The sequence below is a fragment of the Rousettus aegyptiacus genome, unplaced genomic scaffold, assembly GCF_014176215.1.
Source record: "Rousettus aegyptiacus isolate mRouAeg1 unplaced genomic scaffold, mRouAeg1.p scaffold_m13_p_5, whole genome shotgun sequence".
In the NCBI taxonomy this organism is placed as follows: Eukaryota; Metazoa; Chordata; class Mammalia; order Chiroptera; family Pteropodidae; genus Rousettus; species Rousettus aegyptiacus.
Window position 1 is genome coordinate 54,328,798 of NW_023416308.1, and position 24,120 is coordinate 54,352,917.

The following is a 24,120-nucleotide window of genomic DNA, read 5'->3' on the forward strand; positions in this document are numbered from 1 at the left end:
AACAAATTAGAAATGAAGGAAAAGTAAATTTTCAAGAGATTTCTGAAAAAAGGCTCATGTAATAAGCAAAAGATGAAAATAGGAGCTACATGTGTCATTTCTACAAACCTATGTATTAAGTATTTTGTGAGTTTCTTAAGGACAGGGCAATAGCATGCTCATATTTATTACCACAGTGTTTCCAATGCTTATCTCTGGCAAGCCACAAAGTGGTACTTGTGTTAGACCAGTAAAGATTATAAAAAAAAACTATCTAACTGAACAGAGAGAAAGGTAAATCCATGCAGAGGGAACCACAGAACAGATAAAAATGTTGAAAAGTAGCTGTCCTGAAAAACAACCAACCAACTAACCAACCCAGAGTATTCTGGTATAGAAAAGTACCTATTGTTACTAAGAACAATAAAAGCCAATGGGGCCCAAAAACTTACTCCAGAATCTACATTTCACTCTTCCCTTTAATTCTTTGTTTTAGGCTAGGATTCCTGGTTTCCTTCTCCTCTATGTGGCCTTTTAGAATGATGACTCACTTCAAGAGTCTAATGAGCTTATAAATATAACTTCATCTCAAAGGTGCTTCCCCTAAAATAAAAATTTTCAACACCAAATACTTTATCCGTGCTTCTGCCCCACAATCTATGTTCCTATGGTATTTGACTCTACTCAGGCTCCCTGCTTTTCTTCTTTATGTAGAAATGGGAGAGTGAGGAGGTGTGTTATGGCATGAATTCAATATCAGAGAGCTAGTAATAGACTACAACTACATCCCAAATGAAAAAAATGAACAGTTGAAAAAGGTAGAGAATTAAAGAGTTTCTAATATTAGGTTGGGTGTTAGGGTATTCTGTGGTCCTCTTTATGTAATAATAGAAAAAAAATTATCCAGAGTTACAAAGAAGGTATCTGTATATATTAGCAAAGGGGGGTGGTATTGAGAACGGGAAAATAATAAAATCTGAGGGGCCTGATGGAGAGAAGCAGTTAGGGCAAGGAAGACTAAACTACACACTCCAGGAAACTGCACACAGTGAGAGAGATGTCAACTTCAGGAACTTTAGAAACTTCCCCAATTAAAAAAAAAAAAAAATACACTCCAGAAGAAAGTGAGTTAGTAGATGAGCAAATACTCAGCAAAGTGAGTTGTCCCTTGCAACTTTGCAAATGTTTCCTAAAACAAGATTCAGGACATGCTACTCCAAAATGTGACACTTTGGCATAATGAATATTTTAATCTGAAGGAACTGGAGAATGGGCAGGCACAGAAAGGATTCTCTGACCTTTCCTTGAAGCAAGTTATAAGACCTTCATGTGAGATGTGCCCTCCCTATACCCTGAGCAAGGAACAGCCTTATCTCTAAAGATGATATCGAGAAGAATTTAAACAAACAGGCCTTGCTGAGTTTTCCCCAGTTTACTTCTTTTAGCTTATATCTCTTTTGTCCTATCATATTTCTCCATGACTTTGCACTCTTCATCAAAACTGGCATAATAATGCTCAGGTTTAACCACTTCATCAGGTCTTCATTTCTTTATGAAGGCTCCCATGTTACATAAAACTTAAATAAATTTGTATGCTTTTCTCTTGTTAATCTGTCTTTTGTAACAGAGACCCAGCTGAGAATCTAAAAGCATAGAAGAAAAAGACATTTTTCTTCCCCCACACTACAAAATAATATGACTTGGTTTCTTGTAAAATATATGGATTATTTTTATAATAGGATTACTTTTACAATAGGCTTTGCTATTGTAAGGGATAAACTTAGTCAATTATTCAAATCATTCAATTTCTATCTCATCTTCAAATGAAGACTTTGAAAATAATTTTACATTATTCTTCTCCTATATATGAACACATTTTAAGAACTGCATAGAAAACCATCAGAAAATTCAAAATAGCCAATTTCATATTTTAAAAAAGTTGCAGACTGTTATAAGAAGCTGTGTCTTGACAAGGAGAATATTACCCAGACATCAAGAATTGAATTGCTAAAGGAAAGAAATGAACATTTGTGTAAATTTGGTTATTAATTTAAAGATAATCAAAGGTTGGTTTTAAAAAAAGAGGTAAAAAATAATAACAATATGAATTGGTTGAAGAATGGAAATGAGGGCCATGAATTCATAGTCAGAAGTCTGACACCTAAGCATTTTTAGAATATTACTAAACATATGAATTGCAAAGTTATATTTTTAATTCCAGAGAATAAATCCCTATTCAATAAGAATAGGAAGTGAAATACTCTAATGGTTTTGCCTGGTGAGCAAGCAACTATTCAATAATCTATAATATAACTTATTCTAAAATATAAACACAAGATGATTCCTGTTGATAAACTGTTTTTCCTTAGCACTTTGATGTCTTTGAAACATTTCACCTCTAATAGTAGTTATTGGCTTTACAGAAAGGAGAGAGAGAAGGCTATGTGTGATCAAAATATATAACAGGTATAGAGGATGACATAGCACATTACCAGGATAAGACAAATTACACAGGTGACACTGCTTCTGGGCTGATCTACTACTATTATTTCCTCCATCTCTTTCCAGGGTATTGTATACATTAAGGGCTGATCAGTGCAAAATTTTACCTACATGAACAATAAATAAAGCTAGAAAAAATAACGGATAGGGAGAAAAAAAGAAAAAAAATGAGAAGACTATTTCACTACTAACCTGGTTTAGTTTCTTCCAGAGATTGAGAACAGGAGAAAGTTCATTAGACCAGATTTCTCTATCAAATTTGCAACCAGCTGTTACTGATCTGCCCAAGATCCTCAACTGTGAAATAACCTAAATGAAGAAAATAATAAGCAGCAATAAATGAAAATGACTTCAGTAAAACAGAGAGGAATAGCATAGGTACAAAAATAGCCATATTTATTTTATAAAACTAAAGACCAAATATAAACAAGTTTTAATCTCATTATTTCTGTTCAATTGGCTTAGTATTTTACTAATTTAAGTAAATAACAAAAGAACTTAAAATTGAGAAAAGCCATTATAAAAAATGACATATTATAATGGCGCTTATTTGAAAAAGCTGCTTCTTTAGCCAGAAAACTATAATTATCCATTATTAATAACCTCTTACTGCTTCCATTTGCTCATTTCTGAAATCCAAATTCTTTTCAGTTTGGTTTAAATTTCATAATTTCAAAATGCTGATAAATTAAAGACAGTTTTTTTGAAAAGACAAAATGAAAAATAGTAAATAGCATAGCAAAATGTATAAAATAGTAAACAAACACAAGTAATTACTGGTTGTAAAAATTATCAAAACGTATATAAATTTTAAGGTTTTATATTTATTTAGTGTTGTCATCTTAATGTTTCCTCTACATTTAAGACTCAAATGAAAGAAGGATAGATCAATTAGTTAAAACGAGGCAAGGTAAACAAGTATTTCTGTATTTATTCAGGGCTTTTACTTTTGTAACTTTCTTGTTAACAGTTTTTTTATCATTATAATCAAAATCAATTCACTTACATTTTATTTTCTAAAATAGTATTTAATGACTTCCATTTCAATAACATCAATAACTTTAATCATTTGCTAAGGATGATCTAGAATATTACCAAGTATGCTAAATATTGTATTACAGATATCAGAGTTTGTGTATAAAATCAATGAGGTATGTGCTAACTGTATGTTATAAATATTTCAACTAAATATTAAAATTGTGGTTTATTGATATAAAAAAAATCCAAAAAAACAGGCATATGTTTTCCTAAACTAGTATTTTAAATATCAACATTTGCAGTATGTTGATTACCTTTCTGCTGTAACTTTTGAGAGATGTTGGTTGTTTTTTTCCTTTTTAACAAATTGGGCTATATTTCATACTTTGTTGGGTTCTTGTATTACTAAAGTTCATAATAAAATAAGGGCCATAAATCTTTCAAACTAAATGCACTACTTACTTTTTAAAAATCCACAATCATGCTGTTAAACTCGAATTACTTCTAGAGCTTTTGATTGATTCTCTAATCTTGAAAAACCGTGGTGTTTCAGTGTTTCATTTTCTTTGTTTTTCTGATAAATTATTTTCATTTGCTCCATCTGAACCCTACAATGGCACCTAATTTATCAGCTTTGCTAGACTGCAAAACTTCACTAGTTGGTAGTCAGAAGTACTATTTTAACTATGGTAACATTTCCTATCACTTATTTGTGTTTTAAATGTCAAAAAAATGACAGAAAATAAATAAGAATGGAAAAGGATGTCTAAAGGGAAAAAGATTCAAATATTTTTATAAATGATGTTAAAAACTATTTTAAGAATAAAATCTTTGCTAGCCCCAAAAGGCCATGTTTCTTGCTTGCTTTTCTTAACAGTATAATATATTGTAATCTTTAATAAACAGAATAATAAAAAGGGATTTCGAATACATAAAAATATTTTGATAATGAAGATAGGTCTATAACTTATAACTATGGATCATCTTTTATTTTTACAAAATCTTAATATTTATCTTTTTACAAAGAACAAATAATAAAATGTCTTTCCATTATTCATATTTTAAACCAATTTAAAAATATTTTTCTACGGCCATGCCACCCTGAATGTGCCTGATCTCATCTGATCTCGGAAGCTAAGCAGGGTCAGGCCTGGTTAGTACTTGGATGGGAGACCACCTAGGAATACCAGGTGCTGTAGACGTTAAAACAAACAAACAAACAAAGAAAAAACGTTGTTCGATACTATCATTCACCGCTTAACAACAGGGATACATTCTAAGAAATGCATTGTTAGTGATTTGTCTTTGTGTGAACATCAGAGAGTGTACTTACATAAACCTAGATAGCATAGCCTATCCCACTCCTAGTATATGTATATACAAATCAGATACGGCATAGCCTATTGTTACTGTGCTACAAGCCTGCTACTGTACAAAACAACGTGAGGTTAAATCAAGCACAAGAGAAAATGATGCAAACAAGAGACACAGCAAGCATGAGATGTACGAGACTACTGCCAGAGTAACGTGGCATACTATTTTACAGCAAACTATTTTATAAGTAGAAAGAATATACTCTAAAATTATAAAAAGTATATCATAACAAATAAACGAGTAACACTCATTTATTATCATTATCAAATGTTATGTACTTGACATGCTATACTTTTATATAATTATGACTGTATGTGCTATACTTTTATAAGGTGGCAACACAGTAGGTTTATACCAGCTTTACCACAAACATGTGAGTAATGCATAGTGCTATGACACTACAACATCACTAGGCAGTAGCAATTTTTCAGCTCCATTATAATCTCGGGACTGCATAGTATATGCAGTCTGCCATTGCCCAAAACGTCATTATGCAATGCATAACTAAAATACTCCTTTAAAATTGGATCAAAGGGGATGAAATTTCCCACAAACAACATATTTACACCTCTTCTCACAAGTTCTATCTGTATTGAACAGTGTGCATTATGCCACTGGCATGCAAATCTTATACACAATTGTATTTCCCTTTTTACTTTGGATATTATGAAGCATACAGAGAAATTTATGATCTAATATTAAATTTGTAGAACCTTAGAGCATGGGTTTTGTTGGTTTTGTCTTCTTTTGGCATAAACTGATTTCTTAGATTTCTTTCCCTTTCCTAATATTCTTTTTGACTGATTTCCTCAACTATTGATTGAACACTAATATATTATTTATATATTTGTAAATCACCTTCAGTGTAATCCTTCTGGGAATGAGAAGCAATATACATTTAAAAAATAAACACTTATTCTGAGTTTACACATAAGAAACAAGTAAAGAAATTAAGTAAATTACATTTTTGTCTCAGGAAATATGGCAGACTAAATGTCTGAAGAAAATTTTATAATGCAGTACATTTAAAAATTATGAATAAACAACATCATCAATGAAAAACATTTAAAATTTATAACTGAAGTGCCAGGGGAATTCAGGGAAATCTTTAAATGTTAAAGGCAAAGAGGCAAAGCTAAATCTAGAGACCTAGGTGAATTCTGAAGCCAGCCAAGACCTTTTACCTTTCACTTCAAAAAAAAAAGCACTTTATAGCTTCTGTTTGGTGTATCCAAATTGCCAGCATCTACTCTTGCACTTTGGGGTCACAATTATTAACTAAAATAAGGGTTACTGAAACGCAAATACCACACTACCGTGACAGTCTGCTAATCAATGCAGCTCCTAAGTGACTAATGGGTGCAGAGTGTGTACAGTGTGGAGAGACGCTGGACAAAGAGATGATTCATATCCCAGGCAGGACAGAATGGTGCAATTTCATTATGCTACTCAGAACAACCAGCAATTTTAAATTTATCAATTGTTTATTTCTGGAATTTTCCATTTAATATCTTTGGACCATGGTTAATCACGGGTAACTACAACCACAGACAGTGAAAGGTAGATAAGGGTGGGCTATTGTTTAACAATTTATAGAAAAACAAAATAATTTATAATAAATTTTATATACGATATGTTATACTACGTATTTTCCTATTTGTGTGCATTTTAAACAAATAGAAATTTATTAAACAATATCTTTTTCTTAATCTTCAGCTTAAGTATTAATTCTTTACTCAACAGTTATTTGAGAGGCCTTAAGTTTACTTAATCAATATCCTCATCACCTACCCCTTAACATTTTTATGTTCCCTCTGTGTACTTGGCCAAGTACAATATGTTTGACTGTGTTACAAGACACATTGGGATGTAACGAACTATATTAAATCTTCTCACATACTGCAAAAATTAAACAGTACACTAATATGTTAAAGTGAGATTTATGAGAATATCTAGAGGTTTATCTTTCTAATGTTCACATATGATAAAGGAAGAGAATCTTTCTCTATGTCTCTCATGTATTTTAATAAAAATATTTATACCAGTAACATACAAGACCAAACTGTAATTTATACTGATGATTTGTGAGATGAAATTTCATTCGAGATCAAAAGAGAAATATACAGTCACTCCATCTTGTTAAGAACTCACATTATCATTTTTCCAAGGCAATATGATATAAAAAGACCAAAAAATCTCAAGAGAGTTCCTGGCTTATGCAATTTTAACATAAGCAAATTATGAACTCCTCTCTTAGATTAAAGGATGTTTAAATTTTATTAAAACTAGTGAATATACCAGTTTTCAAATACTGAGGTATATATTATTTGGAGTAATAGACTAAACACTTCATTATAAATCATGTATATATTAATGTTTTAAATATAATTCTGGTTAATACTAAATAGCTCAGAACTGGAATTAATTACCAAATTATATGAACTGTTTAGATCCATTCTCTGCCTTGAAGATATGTAATTACTATGTTTTGTTCTACTTTATTATACTTTATTATAATTAGTGGTTCTAATAATCCTACTCGCTGAGAGTAAAATCATACTTTTGTTATTTATGAAAGTACAAAGAAGACAGACATAGACTGTGTAAATATATTCTATATACAAATATCCATAAACCACATATATAAGATTTCATGTCTCCTAATATGCTAATACATTTACCTATTTAAAAAATATTTATTATATACCACATTTGAGGAGAGACTGGAAATTAATTAAAATACTAAATATGTAACTGTCATATGATCCATCCATTCCACTCCTAAGCATTTGCCCAAGAGCAATAAAAGCGTACGATCATACAAAGGCACAAAATGTTCAAATGCTCGTAGCAGCTTAATTTTAATAGCTTCAAACTGGAAACAATATAAATGCCCTTCAATGAGTGAATAAAAAGCAAACTGGTACATCCATACAATGGACTACTAATGAGCAATAAAAAGGAACAAACTCCCAATATCTATAACATAAATGAATCATAATTATGAAGCCAGAAAAGAGTACTTAATTATATCATCATTTTATAGAAAACTCTAGAAAATGCAAACTAATCCACAGTGACAAAAAAGAAATCAGTAGTTGCCTGGAACAGGGGAAGGGAGACAGGAAGAAGAGATTAGAAAGCGTTAGAGAAAACTTTTGGGTGATGGAAATGTTCACTATCTGATGTGATGATGGTTGCACAGGTATATACATACGTCATAAATCAAACCATATGAACTCAAACTAAATATGTGCAGTTTACTGAATGTCGATTAACCTCAATAAAAGTACAAAAACTGAAAAAAATAATTATTAAAAACGATGCTAGATAGTTCACAGAATAACCAGGAAGTGGAAAAGTAGGCTTTAAGGCCAGGAAACACACTGGTTGTTCTGGTCGAAAAAAATAAAGAAAAGCTGATATTGCCACTGAACACAGACTGTGGCTTTTCTCTCTATCATCATAGGCCCTGGCTTTGGGTGCTACTCAAGAACTACAATTTGCTTCAAGCACCACTGCTTGCAAGAGAGGAAAACAACCTCTTTGGATTCACTAAGTCTCTATTTACAGGCTGGGGCTGGTGCCTGTCATGCCTGTGCTCTGTGAGGGGACTCAGAAAGTGCATATCTGTCATTTCCAACATCCACCATGGTAGTAGCATGCCTCTCCCACAAAAATTTTTTTGAGGAAAGTACTAAAAGCTATCTACATTTAATTGAGTAACAAGATCAAGAAGGCATGTATAAATATCTATCACATTTATTTGAAGTTTGTAAAATTAACTTTATTATGAACTTTTTCAAAAATACACAAAATCGATTTTATTAAGAACATTTTCAAAGATACACAAAGACATCCATCATCCAGATTCTACCATGGTGGAGATACTCCCATACTTGGTTATTCTATCTCTAATTTATTTTCTTTTATTTTGTTGTTATGATTCTTTAAGTCTTTTAAAACAAATCTCAGACCACGTGTTACATAACTCCTACATACTTAGTATGTATCCCAAAAAAATAATAAACATAACTACATGCCCCTATTTCACCTAACAAAATTAATAAAAATTCAATGGTGTTATATAACACCCAGTCCATAATTAAACTTCCCCAATATCAAAATGTGTTTAAATTGGATTGTTTGAATCAGTACCCATAGAAAGGTCATGTAGTTGTTATGTATTTACGTCTCATTAATATAGAGCAGTTTTTCTAACTTTCCTTTTCTGCATGCCATTCACCTGTTGATAAAACTGAGTCAGTTATTTTGCAGTATGTTCCACATCCTATAGCCAGTGTTGTCGATTAATTTGTTCTTTTATCCTGTGTTTTCTATTAATTAGACATCAGTTCTAAAAGCTTGATTAGGTTCAGGTTTACTTTTGTTTTTAAAGGGAGGCATCTTATTTTCCTTAAGTGGTCACCAATGTTCTCGTTTCTTTCTCTCTTTCTCTGTCTCTGTCTCTGTCTCTCTGTCTGTCTGTCTCTCTCTCTCTTAAAATATAATTGACATACAATATCGTATTAGTTTCAAGTGTCACTGATAACCTTTTTTATTAAAATATAGTTGACATTCAATATTATATTAGTTTCAGGTATACAACATAGTGATTTGACATTTATATACCTATGAAGTGATGACTATGACAACTCTAGTAACTATCTGTCACCAGCTTAACTTTTTTTTTGAAAGAATACTTTTGGAAAGTATATTTTATATTGTGTCACATCAGGAGGTACACAGTGTTTAAATGCCACCTCTTTGTGATGCGAATTGATCACCGAGTACAAGTGGTAATAGCTAATCCTTCTCTTGGACATTTTTCCATCAACCTTCTATCTAATAGTTTTAGCCTTTGATAAATATTTTACGAATTAATTATTTAATTGGGTTTGTGAAAGTGATTTTTCAAATTGTCATTCCTTCTACATTTACTATCTAGAATTAATCAATAAAGAACTTCCTTTCATCAATTCATCTTTCATTACCATGAAATACAATTCACAAAAGAAAGGTAAAATAGATGCTTAATTCTTTCCCTTTAATCATCGTTTTTCAAACTTAAGAGTCCTTTATTTCTTACTAAATGATAACCTATAAAAATAAAAGCTTGAGTTTATAACATTAGTAATTTTAGTATTTCCTTATAAAGTAATAAAAAAGTAATATAAAATCATTCAAAAGTAATAAATATAAAATCATTGTGTAATTAAATAGACTGATAACGTATTTCAATCTTCTTGCTTTTGTCTCAAATGGTCATAGAACTCAAAATGTGACATCTATTCAAACCCAGATTTGCCTACAGTTGGGGGTCAGAAATTAATACACTGTGTGTAGAAGTACATATGTATTATTTCCTTTTGCTGATGATGCTATCAATAAAGTTGTAGTTAATAAATATACTCCTGAAATATGAGTTAATATATTCAAACAAAATACTATCTGTGAGAAAAGAGCATCTTAAGCAGCCTGGTTTCAAAGAAAATGATTTTACCAGGAACTTGTGACTTCTCTAATGATTGATGAAAAACCATTTGAATCAGGATAACTGCAGAAAAATAAATGTTACTTTTACAAAACTTCTTTTTATAGAAGAATTAAAGCTAGTAAGGAATTTGATCAATAACAACTGCCTCCCCAAACCTACTATTTTTTGAGCAATAGCCTACTGCAATTGTTTTCTAATTCATCTGTCTGCTTAAGTCTTATCTCCTGATGTCAATTCTCTATAAGCCATATGCCACCAAAGTGATCTAGTTATTGCCATGGCTCACTCACAAGGCTCAATGTTATCAAGTCTGCTTTTCCGTCACTACCTCCTGGCCTCATATCCCACTATTCTCCCTCTCCATTGTGTTTCAGCCACATCTGTTACCTACTGCAAATTATATACCCTAGAGAAACTCTTGCACATACATACCAGGAGACATGCACATGAACATTCATACGAGCATCATTTATAATACCCCCAAAATAAACAAATTGTGTTACAGTTACATAATAAAATATTATGCAAGAATAATAATGAATGAAACTATACCTAAACTATTAAGATAAATAAATCTTAGAAAAATAACATGGAATCAAAAAAGTGAGTCCTAAAACACTAAATGCAATACACTGTTTTAAAAAGTTTAAAAATAAGCAAAATGAAGCAATATATTTTTAGGCACAAACATATATGTATATGAATGCATGCATGTAATACAACCATTAAAAAAGCATAAAATTATTAAAAAGAATTTATAAACAAAACAGAATGGTAGCTCCTTCAGCAGAAAGGCAGAGGGATGGGATAGAAGAGGATCACAAGTTATTGATACAAGTTACTGGTAATATCCTAGTTCCTGGATTGTTACTGGTTCATGGGTTTCATTATATCATATTCCTAATACCAATATTATATATACAGTCTTTTATATGTATCAAAGTTTTTATTTAAAAAAAAAACAGTAAAAAATTCAAAATTAAAGAAACATACACAGATCCTACATAAACATAAATCACATGTTTATTTCATAAATCTTATGAAAAAAACACAAAGCAGTTAAGGGGAATAAGCAATACTAATTGAAGGAAGTTGGTATTTTATATTACTGTTTGGTAAGGTAACATTTAGAGACCTGAGAGGAGTAAAAGAATAAGCCATGCAGATATCTAGGGGATGAATGCTCCAGGCAAAGTAAACAAAGTGCAAAGGCTCCTTAGGTAGAAGCTCAAGGCCAGTGCAGCCAGAGCAGGGAAAGAGGTTCAGAAAACCAAGGTAGAGAGGAAATTGGCCTGAATACAGGTAATTGCAAACCTTTGTAATGAATGCTTTCAGCAGTTAGACAAAAAAATGACTGATGGAAAATGACTACTGCTGTCACCATCTATAGAATATGAAAGTGCCTATCCTTTAGTTAGAAGACCCTATTTCCTGGATAGATTTGAGCTGACCTAAGAATAAAGAGGTCTTTGCCCAGAAGCCAAGTTTTACTTGACACATCTAAAACCTTATAGAAAGATTACATGTTTGTATAAATGTAGATTCAAATGATTTTTAAGATTTTTTTTTCTGAATCATGCAGAGTATATAGTAGATGCACAAAAGTAATAAATTTTTGCACCATAATTTCATAGCAATTATCTCAGATTGCTCTACAGACTCATTGATTTCTAAAGAAAGTGAGGGTGTGGTTTTGTTGAGAGCCATTTTAAGAACCGCACTTTACCATATTCCTGAGCTTACTAATTCCATTTTAAAGTACTGAAGTGTAAAGTCTTAAATATGATATTCAATGACATGACATTTTTCCTTGTGCCATGGAACCAAATCACAAATTCAGTACAAATAAAACAATTCTTTTGTTATTTGTTTTGTATGATTTTAAATGGAAGAGCAAAATATGAGTTACCAAATTCAGGAAATTTCTAAATTTAAAACACTCATTTGAGAAAAAAATTTCTTAAATAACTGAATTCTCGGAGACAGCTTTCTATGAGGGGGATATAATAATTCAAGAAACCTAGATTTGAGCTGGGCCTATTGCTTACCAGTGTATGAAGACAGGAACTCAATTTCTCTCTAAATAAAGTTTTGAATAGATTCTTTCTAAGTCTGTTCCAGCAGTATAATACCTTAGAAGCTAAGAGTTTTTTGTTTGTTTTTCTTTCTGAGCCTAAAATCAAGTGAGAAATGTGACCCTGTTTTGACCAGATTGTAAAAAAAGAATCTGATATGCAGATTTCAGGTCAGATAGAACACCAAAATGTGGAATTCTCTGCAGTTCCTCATAATTCTACTACAGATGCTTTCAAAATTAAGAGAGCTTAAGAATCACCCAAAAATATAGATTCTAAAGCCCTACTTTCAAATATTTTACAAATGTTGGATGGAATTTAGAAAGCTACTTTTAAAACAAAGTTCCCAGGTAATTCTCATGTAAGTGAATACCACCACCACCCTGAGAGATGTTTTCTAGAGTTTAACTTAACTGGAAAGACAATTATGTCAGTTTGATGATTACTTTAAATAACCTACATCTGTGATTGTGGGTTAACTGTTTAAAAAGAGAAAGAAAAGCAAAAAGAAGCTATAAAGTTATGAAGCTGTTGCTTTTACAATGACATGGAGACAAATCTTGGAAAGAGAAACAGAAAGAACAGAATTATTTGGAGAGTTTAGGGCTTATAGATCCACTGCCAAGATTTTGAAGGAAGTGATTCCATAAAGAAATGTAGTATGCAGACGGCAGCTGGGTCTTACTGTTACAAAGTGCATGTGGTTATTTAACTTGGCAGTTTTCAAAATAATCCCGTTGATGACCTTGTCATTTCTTTGACTGTTTCGCTATAGCTTTAAGGTTTCACAAATATGGTTAAAGCTTTGAGGTCCTTATTGATTGTACATATCTAATATCCAAATTCTGGTTAGAATTGCCCTTGCTACCACTTTTTGCTCATTTAAGTGTTTTATCCAATATGTAGTCTAAAGCTTTTCCTCTCCATGGATGGAGTTTGTATTGATCCTCTAGTATTTTTCACTTTTATGTATGCTTAACGATACAACATTAATTGCTTCCAATGGAACAGTAACTTACCATTGGAATAGCTTTCACAAGTGTTGAAATGAATAAAAATAGTTCCTGCTCTGAAGGAATTCAGTCTAATGGGGAAAAAGATGTGTGAAAAGTACTTCTGCAATATAACGGGTAAAAAAGAAATATGTATTCTAGTTATTTAAGTTTGTATACTATCAATTTGTATCTCAATGAATGTGTGCACCTTTCACTTTTGCTGAAGAAAAAAAATATTGTAATGAATTAAAAGATAATTTTTTAAATGTTTGCACAGAATTTCTACATTTAAGACAGTTTGATTACATGAGAGACTTTACTTTTAAAAAATTTTTTTAGTTGACAGACTATTATATTAATTTCAGGTGTACAACATAGTGATTAGACATTTGTATTCTTTATAATATGCTCAGTACAATAAGTCTAGTAATCATCTGTCCTTAAACAAAGTTATTACCTAATAGAACAATTTAAAAAGTATTTTGTCTATAAATCAACTAAAACTATATTTATAGTTGTTTGAAATGTAAAATATCTTTAAAATTATAGCAATATTCAGTGGAAAGTACTAAGGTATAATCAGCAAACAGGTATTGGTGCAAAAAATATATTCTCTACAATTGAGTAACTCACAATCCTGTAACAGAATGCAGCAAAACAAAAAAGAAACAAAAAAAAAAACCCCTGCTTCTGTTTCTTTTAACATCTATAATACAATTTCTCCCAGAAAATTGTGTTCCTATTAATTTATCATCTCTTAATATTCCCCTCTAAGTTTTTTTGTCAGAGACATAGGTTTTGGTCAGTGCCAAACTCCTAAATTAATCACGTATATACATTTGCATTACTTTTTCACCTACTTTCCCACTCCCAAACCACTGTAATTTGGTGTCCAGCCTTTAATATTCTACAAAAGAGCTTCCAGAAAAGGTCTTGAAAATTGGTCAAGGCCTATGACTTATTTTTAACTCTAATTAATCTTTAGCACTTATCCCCCCGCTTCCTCCACTCCTGTAAAAACCATTGCCACCCCTCCCATTGCCTTTAAAACTCTTTGGATTGTCTTATTTTCTGACTACAGTTTACTCTTGCTAAAATTCTTTCAAAAATTTTCCCAGCTCCAAACAAAAATGCAGGTACTTTCCATGGTTCTACTTTCAGGCACCTTCTTTTCCTGCCCTATTGATATTTCCTAATAATCACTAATTCCTATGACTTCATCTCTCACGAATGTGCTGCTGTTTGTCAAATCCCTTTTTAAATCTAATCTATATCTGAATTCTCTCCTATGTTTACTTAGTGCAAATTCCTACTAGAAATTTCCAACTAGATATACATAGACACGCCAATAAATACTTCCATAGGTACCTGAAATTAGTAATATCAAAGGGATCTCTTCCTCTCCCCACCATCAAAAATAAAACATAGTCTTTTCATTTGACTTTCACATTTTGATTAATGTATCATCCACACGACATTTGTAACATGGTGAAAGAGTTGAAGGAAAGAGGGACAGTATAATAGCTGATGTGGATGATAACACCTTCGGTGTACATTTCAGAGGTTACAAAAAAAAAATAACAGATAAATATTGACTCACTGTACCTCGACACAAGTATCATTAACACTTGTAATAAATACCACTTGTGGTTTCTGCCTGATGTGTATGCAGTCAGTTCATTTTCAGCCTTCATACATACAAAGTTGGCTATTCAGCTTTGGCACCAAACTCATCAAATACCAACTTCAACATCAGTTCTCATGTCCCTGAACTTGTACGTGATCAACAATGTTTTTAAAATCTACTCAGTGTCCTCCTGGCTTCTTAGGGCAATTATTCTAAATGTGTCTCCAAACATGAATTGGAGTGGAAAAAAATCTCTAAATATATAAATTTTATTAGTTCAACTATATAAACATGTTTATAATTATGAAAAAATGTTGCAATAATTTATATATTGTGAAAGCTGCCAAAGTATGAAAATGATAATTAAGAATGTCTAAATAGTTAAGTAAACAAACAGTAAAACACACTGACAGTTAAAATTAAATATTAAATATGTGTTCCTTCATTTTTTTAAATGCAAATTTTCAATCAAGGACTTATATAAAAAGTTAGTAGTTATTAAAGAGAAAGATTATAATAAACAATGCAGCTAGCCTTGGAGTAAATGGTAATTATGAAAAAAAATTAAAAAAAAAAAGAAAGTATGTGTCACCAAAAAACTTTAGGAAGAACATGGAATCCTCTTTCAATCCAATAAATATTACGAAAGTTTAAATACAAGGGCAAGACAAAATCATCAAGATTAGATCAATTATTTATTTTTGGAGACTTGCTATACTAAGTTGAGTGAGTAAAAAGGAAAATGATGCCTAAGTTTTCTCAGGACTGTCTGGGTAAATGACATTGGAGTCTGTCTGGCCACAGAACTAGTTCTTATAGAAATAAGTGTTAAGATAAACATGGAATGTTTGTCTGCCTGGTTTCCTTTGAAACCCGTAATCCTTGGAATTCTACTTACACAATGGAACTGCATGTTAGCATGCAAACCCTGGAGCTATGGACAAAAATGTGATTAAGATTAGTGAGAAATTAAGGCTATGACTTCTCAGTGCCAAGATGCCCTACACTCTAGGCTCTTGTCAACGGCAGTCATACATGATCCAGAAGCAAAAGAAGCTATGTATACAGATGGCTGTTACGCTTCAATAAGAAGATGCTGAGCATTCTGTATTTCTCATGCTGGCTGTATCCTACCCTAAAGTCTCTGATGCTTTATCCTGTTACTGTTTCCCTTCATCAGATACATGATGCAAATTGTGCTACATCAGATTTTCTTAGAAGCTAAATGACACTGAGATTAGAAGTTGTATAAAGCACGTTACGTTAATAACAGAGCTTAAAAGACAAGACTTCTGAACTTCTATTGATAAAGTTCCCGAAGTAAACACTTTCTTCGATTCTATGAAATAAACTTTTATTCTTTTAGTGAACTTCTAATTCTTTTAACCTTTTTGCTTAAGCATTGTTGTAAAATTAACAACCCATGCACATAGGCACAAATGTGTGTGTGTGTGTGTGCGCGCGCGCGTGTGTGTAAGTCATATGTTATTGGTAGGGGTATTGAAAAATAACTATATTCAGGTCAGCTAAAAAGCATGGAGGTAAATGAATATAGAGTGTAATCATATATGTCATGAAGCTTATGGACATATAAGACTTTACATTCTTTCATGGATTGATAATACTTTCTATGAGCAAGGGAAAATGAACTGGAGAGTTTCTTCTGCTAACATAAAGATAAATTATTAAGATCTTAATTGTTCCAGAAAACATTTATACTTATTTATACATTATATAAATGAGAATATTTTTATATACACAAACATTTTTTACAAAGATGTGAGAATATTAAAATTACATAATGAACAGTATAATTAATAATAAAAGAAAACAATTTTATGAAAGCTACCTAAAATAACAAGAAATACAAACTTGTACAGTTAATATGATAATATACTCTAAATAGAATACCTGTAAATGACCAAAACTAAATTGTTAAGAGCTGTAAGAATATACTGACCACACAATGAACCTATGTAACTGTTCACAATTTGGTGCCCATAGCTTAGCCCTACATTTATGCCTGAGAAGTAGCCATAGTACATGGTACAGAGGCCATGTCTTTACTCAGCCTGAATTTAAATTCTAGTCCTGCCTCTTACTGGCTCTGTATTCTTGGGAAAGTAACTTAATTCTCTACATTTCAATTTCCTCATCCATTGAGAAGGAAAAATAATAGATATTGCCTCACAGAATTTATGAAAATTAAAGAAATTTCTGAATGTAAAACACTTAAAACACTTTCAAATATACAGTAAGAGGTTAATAAATGGTAGCTGTTAATTATTTGGTGTGAACAGAAACTAAAATATACATTGTTTATGGCTAACACTTTTTATGCCTCAATAATTTAAAAATACATACTTCTCCCAGTTTTTATAATATCTAATCATGAACATATGAAATACTAAATATTTACCTTTTATAATGTACCATGCAAGTTATATACCTAGCATTTGTTTTAAAAATATTAAATTTAGTGACATATTTAATTGTATAAATTATATTTAAAGTAACCTTAATAAATCACAAGAGTAAAACAAATATATTTCAGATGAAATAAATAGTGTTCAATGATATTTTACTAATTTTAACAAATGTATTATGATAGAACTATTTGGTTCATTTAAAATTTAGGGTAAGACTGGAACGTATTTTGTTAAAATAAAATTTTAAAATAAAAGCTATGGGGTCCGTAGTATTAAATAAAACTGATTGTTGTTTCTTTTAGGCTCAGTAACAACATTTTTTCTAAAAGGTAGATCTTTTCTTAGGTTACCTGAGAACTGATCATGCGCTGAGATGAGCGAGCAATGTTGGCAGGCAGACCAAAGAAAATAGGTTTGTCATCCTCTGGAAGTTTCTCAATGATGGCACGATAATCCTAAATATAAAGTAAAAAAACAGTGTTTCAAAAAAGGTTGAACTTACAACATTTGAATTCAGAGAGTATGAATATTGTGAAGTATTAAATTATTAGTTATTAATGTTAAATTTTCTAGGTAAACCTCACTTTTAGTCTGTATGTTATCTAAGAGAAATATTGTCATTACTACTTCTTCATTCTTAAATTATTTGATACTATGTTTTCCTATCCTAACTTTCCACATTCAAAGGGACTCTGAATTGATTAAAACAAATATATTTGAGTGGCCATGCCCACTATGTGTAATTTTTTTTCTTGGAACCTACCAGAGTTCTGCTTTTATCAGGATAAATATTCCAGCAATCCCTTTTTTTTTTTAATTAATAGAAACCCCAGAAACCTATACATAAACACTCTGGCATGTAGGCACTGCTTTATAATTTGCTTTATCATAAATTCCTTTATCTTCAATCTCCTGATGAGATGTGATGGAATGCACTGATAATCCTATTACCCCAAGAATTACTGTAAGCATTGCAAAGACACCATTTACTAGCATGCATTGGAACCGATACTCACTCAGGACTCTCAATGGGCAACTAAGTGTAGACCAAGAGGATTTATTCATTTTGGCCCAAAGATTAAAATTGTTTCATTTTCATGCATTCAATGTATAAAAATTCACTGCATGGCACATTTATGATGTACGCTTTTTATATAAATTTTATCTTTCACTTTAAACCTCAAAAGAGATTGAAGACTATTCAGAGTACACTTTCTGAAATATATGTAATATAATAAATAACCATATGATATATCTGCTCATTCACTCTAAGGTTTTCCCACTAGAAAGTGAACTCCATAGATGATGTATCACAAGATCCACAATGTCTGGAACAGGGCTGTCATTGAGCAAATGTTCAAAGCATATTATTTAATGAATGAAAGACACTAAAAAAACAAAAAAAGATGGCATAACAGTAACATAATAGATAAGATATAAGAGTAATATATTCAATATTGAAACAAAGAAAGGAATATTCTTGAAAAATATTAGAATGAGAAAAAAGCACAATATTGTCATTCTATATAATAATATAGAACTCTATAATTGTGTACATGTATCTTTATAATTCATGAAGAAATGTTTAATTATAATACTCTAATAAAAACATTTGGGCATTTATACAAATATAGATTTGTGGGGTTTGTGGTAAAATAAACTAGAATTTAAATATTTGGGCTATATTTAGTACTATTTTCTGGAAAAGATGACTGCATTCTAGGAGATTTTTATAAGATAACTCAGCAAAAACTACAGCTAGCTAAAATAAATACACATAAACAAAAACACTGCTATGAAAGCCAGATAGAGTGACTCCCTCTTATATATTTAGAACTGCTTTAAACATATAAGCCAGAAAGTGAAAATAAACATTTGTTAAATATATTTGATTTCTTTCATATTATTGAATATGTCAGGGCACTCTTATACCTACTAGGAAGCAGCGCATTCTCCCATTCCAAATCTTCACAACAGTCCTACATTGAAAAAATTTTGAAAATCTTGAAAATCCCTTCAAAATTTACCTACACACTCTATCCTATTATCATCAATCTTCAATGAGTATCCAAAAGTATAGAGGATACCTATAATGAGGTTAGAAATCAGGATGCATATTTGCGTAACAAATAAGAATCACTATTTGTCAATGACAATTACTGGTGCATTGGAAAAGAAACAACATATATTTAAGAATGTAAGAAACGATTCAAGTACGCCCATTTCTTGATTTACACAAATGGTCTGTTCCATGTGTCTTTACATGGAAGAAAACTGTAAAAAGAGTCCACCAATACGGAAAAAAAATACTAAAGAAACAGGTCAATATAAATCATACAAATATTTATTTCACATATTTTCACAAAAAAATGCTAATGAAAACTCAGAATAAAAAAACAAAATAAATTTACTCACTGTCAGTGTCTGTACTATAATCTAAAGCAGTCGACCTGTTCTTTTTAATTGGCACAAAATCACTATCTTCATCACTCAAAATATTTAGAAGTAATACTTCAGTTTCATTATTTATGTTTATGTTTTTGGATGATCTTTTTCCAATTTTATCTTTTGCTTAAGCTATCATAAATTCTTTGAGATTCACTGCAATATTTAATTTTTTTTTTTTTTTAATTTTAAGGCTCATTGGATGTTTGGATCAATATTTAGAATTGCAGTTTCCAGTTCTGTGGCCAATTGAAGAGCTTTGTAAATATTTTCTGCAGTGAATGATCTTGGTTCAAAGTCACTGCCGTATTCATCAGCAGGATGTGCCTCAGATATTAAATGAATTAATTCGTTATCAGTTACTTTGTAGTCAAACAGTTATTCGTTAATATTATCTACATTCAAATTGTCAGAGCCTTCTTGAAATTTATTTAATAAATTGATAATGCCAGTTAATCCTTCTTCTGTTGTTGGAACCATATTCACTGGTACAACCACTTCTGGCCATATTGCTTTCCAGCAAGCATTGAAAGTTGATGGCTTTATATCACTCAAAGCTAAAGCAATATTCTTAATGCAACTTAAAACTGTGTATTTATTCAAGGTTTCTGTAACTGATTATCTTCAAGTTTATTAAAAATATCATTGAAATTCTGTTTAATATAATTAATCTTAAAGATGGAAAAATGACTTGATCTAAAGGTTGGAACAAAGAAATTGTATTTGGTGGCAAATATACAATTTTCACATTTGGATGTTCTAAATTGTGTGGATGACCAGGTGCCTTATCTAAAAGTATTTTAAAAGGTAGACATTTCCTTCATATAATTTTCAGCTTCTACAGAAAAACATTTGTAAAACCAATCCCAAAAAACATCAGTAGTCAACCATGCATTTTTATTTGCCATCCAATGAATGGAAAGATCATTAATAACTGTGTGTTAGTATTAATTCTTTGTATATTACTGAGTTAATATTTGTTTTTTAGAAAGAGTAATCACCAATATTGGAAATGAAAAAAGAAAATACTGCATAAAATGAGACCACGTAAATGGAAACCACGTATAAAAAGTCCACGTAAATGGCAAGGATGAGTATATTTACCACATATAAAAATACATTAAAAAATACCATGCAAATTGAGGGACAGGTAGCTGTATTTATCTGGTGATAGGTTGAAATGATTAATTTTACCTACCAAAATGCTGCAGGATTTTGGTAGAGATAAGGAAAATGGGAAAAGGCTCTTCTTGTTCCTTTGGTTTAATACATCAATTGCTGAAGAATTAAAAAACTGTTTCAGGTACGACTGAAGAACTCTAAGGTCAAAATAGTTATCTATACGTCCTCCATAAATAGCATTCTCAAGTAAGCCATGTACAAATTCCCATTGTATATCTTTGGTACCTATAATTAAAAAAATACTTTTATTAGTTTCATTTCTAAGATATTAGAAATGTTCTGTAAAATATTTTATAATTTTCAAATTTATAAACTAAATTTCTAGCTCATTATATTTATAGGATAACAAGATATATTTAATTCAGCTAAATAATTTCTTAAAATACTCATTAATAATATAATGCTCATTAACAAATGTTTATTAATATTAATAATTAATATTAATCACACAATGGCTAAAATTTATTGAGAGATTATTTAATCAAGTAAATAAATCAAGTAAACTAATCAATAAATCTTTTACATGTATAAACTCACTTAAGCCTTATTACAAACATAGAATTATTAACAGTATCCAATTACACAGATGGAGAAATTGAGAAATAAGGAAGTTGAGTCACCAAAATCAGAAAGTCACACAATCCCACAGATTTGAACTGAAATGAGGTACTCTGAAACCAGAGTCATATTCATATCTGCCACACAATACTCACTCCTTAAATAGAAAATTCCTTAGAAAAATATATTCAAAATGCAATTTTATACAATGAACTCAGTTCATAAAATAGTCTAATAGGGAAACTCTATTAAACACCTTCATGCATGACAGTCTTCTCAATGTCATGAATTTTAGTCAATTGTCCATTTTCTATTCTAATAGGAAAGTAATATTAATGTAGGGAGGAGGCAAAAGAATTAAAAATGTTAATCAATCCACAATCAGAGACTGCAATGTGCTGATCAGCCATGCAGCCAGGCCAGGAGGACACCTTCAGAACAAAGGAAGATTTCTACTGAGATTGCTAACAGCCCTCCCAGTTTCCACACCTGTGAAGGGGAAACTGGAACCAAGAGTAATTCCCTATGTATGGCTAAAACCAGGGGGAATCTATGGATTAATGGCTGGGAACTTTTCACTCTGCATATTCTTACCTTTTCACTCTATATATTCTTCCCCTTCCTCATTGTAAGTCTATACTAAAAGGAAATGGGTTAACAAAGTCTTTTAAACAATAATTCAAAGAAACTACAGAATGATATATAAACCAAATTCCCTGAATACTCAGAGTCCCCCTGAGTGCTTTTACTCCGTCTCTCACTGTCCCGCTCACTCTCTGCCTCTGAGAGACTGCATGCTGTCTGTAGAGTGTTACCCTTTTTCTAATTAACTTTCCTTTTGACTCTGACTTTGGTGTGTGTGTTGAATTCTTTCTTCACTCTCTGCCAAAGGACCTTCTTCTTCTCTCAGTGCAGGGCTTGGTCTCCTGTCATTTGGGGAAATTTGCCCTGTCCTGCATCAATATAATATTAAAAACTATATAAGACTTTTCTATAATTCATTTTCCAACAGAAACATCCTCTTAATCACAGTTGGGTGGTAATATTAAACTCTTAAGAATTATATTTCAGGGTCTTCAGTAAATATGAGAAACAATTATATTTAAACTAGCCAGTTAACATCACTGCGAGCATTATTAGTTTAATTCTATTTCATTACTAAAAAATTCAGAAGATTGATGGCAGTGGTACCATAGCCTTGGGGCACAAGTGATTTAGACTGCTTCCTGCAGAACAAGGGCACCTATAGGTTCAAGGACTAATTAAAGTTGTTTCTTGTCTAAATCTTACTATCAATAGTGACTAAGTAGCTATAACAAAGAACTTCACCAGGACTCAATTTTCTAGTTCTGCCTTGATGTTCAGTAAATAATACACTATATATTATATAGTGTATATAATTCATTCATAAGTAGGTCAGCAGAGCATAGAGAAACATCAATGTACCTTTTGATTTATAAAATACAAACAGCCATTATGGGAAATATTTTATAGAACTTTTATAAGAAAATCTTATTTTTCTTCTTATACCCATTGTTCTCAAGACAAATTTCATTTTGTTTGAGATAAAGGAAAATGAACAGAACATAAATTATAACATAGCAGTAGTAATAACAATCAACAATTATTGATACTAAATGTACTAAGTGTTAAATGTTTTATGTAGCTTTGTTTATTTCAGCTCTCAAAAATCAAATTAATGAAGTAGTCCTTACTATTATTCTTATTTTACAGATCAGGAAACTCAGGCTTAAAGGTTAAGAAACTTGTTTCAGGTTTCACAGCTACATAATCTCTGTATCAACTGCCTTTTATAATTAGAACGTTTTCTCTTCTCTACCTACGTGCAGGTCTCTGAAAATCAGGAAATTTTTATAATCATAAGATCATATGGTTAGATTTTTACCAAGAGATTCAATATTATTTTAAAGCATCTACTTCTTATTTACAAAAATTCAATGGTGTGATATATGTAAATATCAAATGATGCTCTTAATTCCACTGCAACTTTGAAATACAATGATAAATCATTCAAACTCTGTGCCTTGGTTTTCTAATCTTAAAAGGCCACTAATAACATCTGCCTCATAGTGGTATTAAAAAACAAATACATATTCAAAAACGTTTAGTAAAATTACACTATTTCTATGTAATATTAGTATATATCCTACAAAAAATTCTATGTTGAATCAAGAACAGCTCATGGAAATCAGGAAAGTGGTCACCCTTGGCACACAATGGGGGAATTTTGAGTCATGGGTGGAAAGGAACAGGGGAAAGGAATAGTGGAAGTACTTCTGGAATGTTGGTGATACTCTATTGATTTGGAGCTAGTTACATAGGTTCTATTTATAAAAATTTAGTGAATTTCACATTGATGCATATTTTTCTGATGTAAGATTCAAATAAATTTTAAATAAACAAACAAAATAATTTGGAATACTATTTGGCATTAACTAATAGCTACTGCTTGAAGAAG

General features: G+C 31.1%; 1 protein-coding gene and 1 non-coding gene across 4 annotated transcripts in view; one reads left to right on the plus strand and one right to left on the minus strand.

The window, feature by feature from the left end:
• Positions 1–24,120, minus strand: part of DYNC2H1 (dynein cytoplasmic 2 heavy chain 1) — a 253,153-nt gene that overhangs the window by 64,999 nt on the left and 164,034 nt on the right. For all 3 annotated transcript variants that reach the window (XM_016163676.2, XM_016163673.2, XM_016163675.2), the window contains 3 exons: positions 21,100–21,308; positions 17,807–17,911; positions 2,674–2,790 (listed from right to left, as the gene is read on the minus strand). In XM_016163676.2, coding sequence (XP_016019162.2) covers positions 2,674–2,790; positions 17,807–17,911; positions 21,100–21,308 — 431 coding nt within the window. The remainder of the gene's footprint in view (positions 1–2,673; positions 2,791–17,806; positions 17,912–21,099; positions 21,309–24,120) is intronic.
• On the plus strand, positions 4,543–4,661 carry LOC118603212. Its single transcript, XR_004951131.1, has one exon. It is a non-coding gene; the product is annotated as a 5S ribosomal RNA (ribosomal RNA).